At 38.0% G+C, this 7,060-nt stretch overlaps 1 protein-coding gene across 1 annotated transcript; it reads left to right on the top strand.

The window, feature by feature from the left end:
* Positions 1 to 1,470: 1,470 nt before the first annotated feature.
* Positions 1,471 to 5,931, top strand: LOC136418895 (uncharacterized). The gene is made up of 2 exons (XM_066405111.1): positions 1,471 to 4,663; positions 5,243 to 5,931. The coding sequence occupies exons 1-2, from the start codon at positions 1,471 to 1,473 to the stop codon at positions 5,929 to 5,931; spliced, it is 3,882 nt and encodes a 1,293-aa protein (XP_066261208.1).
* Positions 5,932 to 7,060: the final 1,129 nt, after the last annotated feature.

Here is a 7,060-nt window from a genome sequence, read left to right as displayed (position 1 = left end):
TCCGACCGTTGGATAGAGCTTGTCTAGAGGAACATTTTGAGTGGTCACACGGCCGAATCAGACCAGAAATTTCTGAGCGCGGAGCGTGCAAACTATTGATAATTACCCGGTTTATATGACGTTTGTGAATTTTTTTCTCAGAAATTCATCAAAATAGTCCCACAACTGATCCCACCGTTGGATAGAGCTTGTCTAGAGGAACATTTTGAGTGGTCACACTGTTAGGGCTTGTGTAGAGGATAAAATATCCGATAATTAATTAGTTTAATGTTAATCTATTAGTTCGATAAGTTGTATTCTTCATAAGCCTAGTATTAAATCTGTGACTAGTATGTAAGGAACCCGTGTGCTACGCCTATGGACATTACTCGTTTCTATTGCCACTTTGCCCGTATGACCAGATGTTGATTCGCATTTCGTTTGATCTTAGACTACCTATGTAATAAAACTCCTCGCCGAACTTTTGTGCGTACTAGAATTTAGACACGTTCTCGATGCTGGTCATAAACGCCCTTCAATAAAACCCAATTATATTGTTAAAGTTAGGCAAGTCACAAGGACAAATCTAGAAGAAGTGCCGATGATCACCTCTTAGTTCTGGTACGCCTATGTACGCTTACCATTAACTTTAGTATTTAAGATTTTGCAAGAAGAAAAATCGCTCTCTTCTTGTGCGTCTCCGTCGACTCTTAACTCCGTACTTTGCACGTTACTCGTACGCGATTACTTTACTCACGGTTCCTATACACGGTTAATTAGTACACTAGTTAACTTGTCACGAAAAGTTGTTATTTCTTTGTTAAATTACTCGAAATTGTTGGTGAACAATAAACCTTCGTTACCGTTAAAAAGGGTTTTTGTTTTCTTCATTTGCACGAACACGGTGTCTCTGAGACCGCGAACTCAGGGTGGTCCTTCGCAAGCATCCAGTCCATTGCTTACTAGACGTATCAAGAATTAGGCCATGTCTAATCAACATCTTGGTACCACGATTCACGAATAAACAGTTTGGTCCTTCGAGACGGATTATACATTTTTGGTCCTTCGAGCCGGATTAAACATTTTTGGTCACTTCGAACCGGATATCACGGGACTGGATCAGAACCTGTGGAACATAGGACATCGAAAGCGGAATAAGGAGTAGAACGGTGGATCCCAAGGAGAGCAAGAAACAATCCCGGTGAGTCATTTCCTTTTTGTCACGATTTTTCCTCTTTGAATTTGCATAACCTCATAATCCCGATTTCCATTTGATACCTTAAATGGTCGTTAGTTGTATGAGATTGATGCGACTTATTTACTTTGGTTTATGCTCGATTTATGCACATTAAAGAAGTCGAAACTAGTTAATTTCTCTAGTCGTACCTCTGTTTGAATCACGTAAATTGATTTATTTTAACGCCACGTTATCAATAGTAATTAAAAATGACCACTAGAGCTCAAAAAGAAAAAATTTCAAAACGATCCGAAATGGAACTAGGCTCAGCAGAGTCTCTTAGCGAGAACGATGAATTTAGAGAACTTTTGCACGCTCGCAGAATTTTAACTAAACGTTTATCCCGTTTTGAACAGTACCTTCGTGAAAACAGAGATATTCAAGAAACAGTTCAATTAGAAATCCGCCTCAAGAACGTGGAGGAGGACTATAATCAGTTCGATAAAGTACAATCTCGTCTAGAATTTTTAAGCTTAAACGAAGAAGAACAACGTATTGAGATCGAATCAGCCTACTTTAATTTAATTTCAGAATTAAAGCAGTTAATAAATTCAATTAGCAAAAATCAAAATTGTACTAATACTCATTTAGGAAAACAAAATTCACCAAGAGGTCTGGGAAAATTACCAGATTTAAGCTTACGTTCATTTTATGGCAATTATGAAACTTGGTTCAGTTTCAAAAACATATTTGATTCCTTAGTCCATAGCAGAACCGACTTGAGTGAAACAGAAAAATTGTTATATCTAAAATTATGTTGTAAAGGCGATGCGCTAAATCTCATAGACTCTCTCGACATAACTCCCGATAATTATACAATCGCTTTAAATCTGTTACAAAAAAGATATGAGAATAAAAAGGCAGTTATTAACATTCACGCTAAAGGCTTAGTTCTTAATTTACCAAACGCGAATAAAGGATCATCTGTAAATATTAGAAAATTAATAGATGCAGTTCAGCAACATAAATCATCATTAGGAAAATTAAAATTACCCGTGGATCAATGGGATGTTTTGTTGATACCGATAATATTAAACAAACTGGATGATAGTACTAATCAGGAGTGGGAGCGGAAACAATGTAATACTGAATTGCCGACTGTTGATCAATTAATGGAATTTTTAACCGAAAAATGTCGTTCGTTGGAAGCGGTTCGCGGCTTCTCAACCGTACATTCAAATAAACATGATAGGGATAGAATGCAAAACAAAGGCCACGAGAAAAGAAACGAATCACATCAGTTTAAGAATTATTCGTATTCTTTGACCGAAAAAATCAATAAGTGTTACATCTGTACTGAAAATCATTTCATTCATCAATGTCCTCGTTTTATCCAATTATCAGTGTCGGACAAATATAACGAAATTCGAAGACATAAATTGTGTAGCAACTGTTTACGTCCAGGGCATCTGAAACAGGAATGTAGATCAAGAGGCTGCAAAAAATGCAACCAAAAACATAATAGCACGTTACATATAGAGAAACGTTCAGGGAGTGGACATGTTCAAAATTCTAGCAACAGCAGCACTAATGAACCTTCCTCATCATTAACTGAACATGAATCATCGATCAGTTCTCCATCTAATCCTTCGGCTCACGATGTATTGAGAAGGTATGGAGAATCCAAACAATCTACAGTTTTAACAATCGGCCAAAGTAACGCGGTCACGTACGATACGGAAAACAATCCTTTGGCATTATCATCGTTAGGTATTGATAAAAATCAAGTACTACTATCTACGGCTACCATTCTCATCTCAGACAGAAAAGGAAATTGGCATAAATGCAATGCCTTACTCGATTGCGGAAGCCAGTCAAATTTAATGACAGAAAACTTCTGCAGAAAGTTAAACTTAAGTCCCCAAACAATTGACCTTTCATTATCAGGTATCAGTCAAATTGTCACAAAGATTAATCAGCGAGTGCACACGAAAATAAAATCCAGGTTCAACCAATATGAATCTAACATAGCATTTTTGGTTTTGCCCATTCTTACCGAAAATCTACCCTCATTTAGATTTCCCAGTTCGGTACTTCAAATTCCAACAAATATCAATCTAGCTGATGAAAAATTTAATGAACCAAAACAAATTGATGTTTTATTAGGGGTAGATATATTTTATAATCTATTAGGTTCGGGTAAACTTAAATTAGGAAAGGGATTGCCAATGTTACAAGAAACCTCTTTAGGCTGGGTAATATCGGGCAATTTAATATGCAGAGAATCTCAAAGTCGGAAAGTAGTGTGCAACCTTGCGACTAGTATTTCAAATAAAACATTAAATGATTCGTTGACGAAATTCTGGCAGATTGAAGAGTTTGAAAATGTTAAATTCCTATCAAAGGAAGAAAATTATTGTGAGGAATATTTTAATCAAACTACAACCCGCGACATGGACAACAGTTTTGTCGTAAGGTATCCGTTCAATAATCAAACAGATTTTAGTCTGGGTGACTCCAAATCGAATGCCCTAAAACGGTTAAAAAATGTAGAGAAAAGGTTAGAAAAGGACAAGGACCTCAAGAAGCAGTACGTAGAATTTATGACGGAATATGAGAACTTAGGCCACATGACGCTTCAAGGACCCATTGAAAGGGACATCTCTATTCCAAACAATTCTTATTTTTTACCCCACAGTGCGGTACTAAAGAATTCTATTACCACAAAGTATCGCGTCGTTTTTGATGCAAGCTGCAAGACAAGTTCAGGAATTTCCCTGAATGACACGCTTTTGGTAGGACCAGTAGTACAAGATGACTTGTACTCAATTTTGATACGTCTAAGACTTCGCAAAATTGTTTTGAGCGCGGACATCAAAATGATGTACCGATGTATAAAAATTCATGAGGAAGAACGGAACTTCCAAAAGATACTATGGCGAGCAAATCTTAATGATCCGATTAATGTGTATAAACTCAACACGGTAACGTATGGCACATCGAGTGCACCCTTTCAAGCCACACGTTGCTTGATAGAATTGGCCGAGCGCAACAAAGACAGGTATCCACGAACAGCAGAAATAATTAAACGTTCGTTCTACATGGATGATTTGTTGGTTAGCATTGATTCGGAAACAGATGCATTGCAAATTTATAGGGAACTAGACGATATTTTAAGTCAAGCTAATTTTAAATTGAGAAAATGGTCGTTCAACAGTAGCATAGTTTTAAATAGTATCCTACAAGCAAACAGTAACGAAAATCACGACAATTTAATTCTACCTCATGAAGATAAGCATCTAAAAACTCTTGGAATTAGCTGGGATCCTAAACAAGATACTCTGAAATACTCAGTTAATATTAAATACGAGCCATCCCGTGTTACCAAAAGGACTATCCTTTCGAAAATTTCGCAGATCTTTGACCCGCTTGGGTTGATCGGTCCCGCATTAACTAGGGCCAAGTTAATTTCCGACTTATTCAAAAGCAAAAAACTCCCAAGCGATAGTAAAATTTTGAATCTAAACCCATTTCTCGATTCAGAAGGGATACTTCGAGTCGGGGGACGTTTAATAAATTCACAATTTAATTTTGAACAACACCCTATTATATTACCGTATAAACATAAATTCACTGACTTAATAACACAGAATGAGCATATGAAACATCTCCACGCGGGAGTTCAAAACTTGCTTTCGATAATTCACCTCAGATTTTGGATAATAAACGGAAAAAATGCAGTTAAACGTAACCTTAGTAGATGCATAAGATGTTTTAGACTAAAACCGAAACCTTCGAAATTTTTAATGGGTTCCCTTCCGGCCGCAAGGGTAACGCCTTCACGACCTTTTTCAAATTGTGGAATCGATTATGCAGGGCCTATATTCATAAAGGAGGGTACGCTGCGTAGAGCCAAATCCGTAAAAACTTACATATGCATTTTTGTATGTTTCGCCACGCGTGCAGTACATATCGAACTGGTTAAAGATCTTTCGACTAATAGCTTTTTGAATGCATTGGAAAGGTTCTGTTCCAGACGAGGAAAACCAACAAACATACATTCAGACAATGGTTCTAACTTTGTAGGGGCCAATAATTATTTTATCGAACTCAATAACTTAATAAATGATGAATCACACATTAACGCCACAACTACATTTTTAGCCAATCATTTGATAAAGTGGCATTTCATACCCGCGCGTAGTGTCCATATGGGAGGATTGTGGGAGGCGGCGGTGAAATCGACTAAGTTTCATCTTCGCCGCGTCTTAGGTGAATCATCTCTAACATACGAAGAGATGTACACCCTATTAGTAAAAATCGAAGCTTGTCTCAACTCGCGACCACTAATGCCAATCTCAAACGACATAAACGATTATGCACCCTTAACCCCCGCGCATTTCCTTATTGGTGACTCGTTGGCAAGTTTACCACAACCCGACTACCAGAACGCCGTTATCTCTCGCTTATCTCATTACGAACGACTACAACAACTCCAACAGCATTTTTGGAATAGTTGGTCCAGGGATTATTTGACAAATTTGCAAACTCGATGCAAATGGAAGAACACTGTAGATAAAACCATAGATATTGGAGCATTAGTTTTACTGGTGGAACACAATACTGCCCCACTGCGTTGGATTTTAGCTCGAGTTGTCGAACTCCACGAAGGAAAGGATCATGTGATACGTGTAGTGTCAGTGCGCTTACCCAGTGGAACTATATCGCGAAGATCATTGTCAAAAATATGCCCATTGCCCATGAATAACGAATAACTCTTTGTAAATAATTTAAAAGGTAACGACCTTTTAACGGGGCCGGCATGTTAGGGCTTGTGTAGAGGATAAAATATCCGATAATTAATTAGTTTAATGTTAATCTATTAGTTCGATAAGTTGTATTCTTCATAAGCCTAGTATTAAATCTGTGACTAGTATGTAAGGAACCCGTGTGCTACGCCTATGGACATTACTCGTTTCTATTGCCACTTTGCCCGTATGACCAGATGTTGATTCGCATTTCGTTTGATCTTAGACTACCTATGTAATAAAACTCCTCGCCGAACTTTTGTGCGTACTAGAATTTAGACACGTTCTCGATGCTGGTCATAAACGCCCTTCAATAAAACCCAATTATATTGTTAAAGTTAGGCAAGTCACAAGGACAAATCTAGAAGAAGTGCCGATGATCACCTCTTAGTTCTGGTACGCCTATGTACGCTTACCATTAACTTTAGTATTTAAGATTTTGCAAGAAGAAAAATCGCTCTCTTCTTGTGCGTCTCCGTCGACTCTTAACTCCGTACTTTGCACGTTACTCGTACGCGATTACTTTACTCACGGTTCCTATACACGGTTAATTAGTACACTAGTTAACTTGTCACGAAAAGTTGTTATTTCTTTGTTAAATTACTCGAAATTGTTGGTGAACAATAAACCTTCGTTACCGTTAAAAAGGGTTTTTGTTTTCTTCATTTGCACGAACACGGTGTCTCTGAGACCGCGAACTCAGGGTGGTCCTTCGCAAGCATCCAGTCCATTGCTTACTAGACGTATCAAGAATTAGGCCATGTCTAATCAACATCTTGGTACCACGATTCACGAATAAACAGTTTGGTCCTTCGAGACGGATTATACATTTTTGGTCCTTCGAGCCGGATTAAACAACACGGCCGAATCGGACCAGAAATTTCCGAGCGCGGAGTGTGCAAACTTTTAATATTTACCCGGTTTATTTGACGTTTGTTGATTTTTTTCTCAGGAATTCATCAAAATAGTCCCACAACTGATCCCACCGTTGGATAGAGCTTGTCTAGAGGAACATTTTGAGTGGTCACAAGGCCGAATCAGACCAGAAATTTCCGAGCGCGGAGCGGGCAAACTATTGATAATTACCCGGTTTATT

The sequence above is a fragment of the Euwallacea similis genome, unplaced genomic scaffold, assembly GCF_039881205.1.
Source record: "Euwallacea similis isolate ESF13 unplaced genomic scaffold, ESF131.1 scaffold_43, whole genome shotgun sequence".
NCBI lineage: Eukaryota > Metazoa > Arthropoda > Insecta > Coleoptera > Curculionidae > Euwallacea > Euwallacea similis.
Note: the sequence above shows the minus strand (reverse complement) of the source record. Positions and strands in the feature narration are given on the sequence as shown.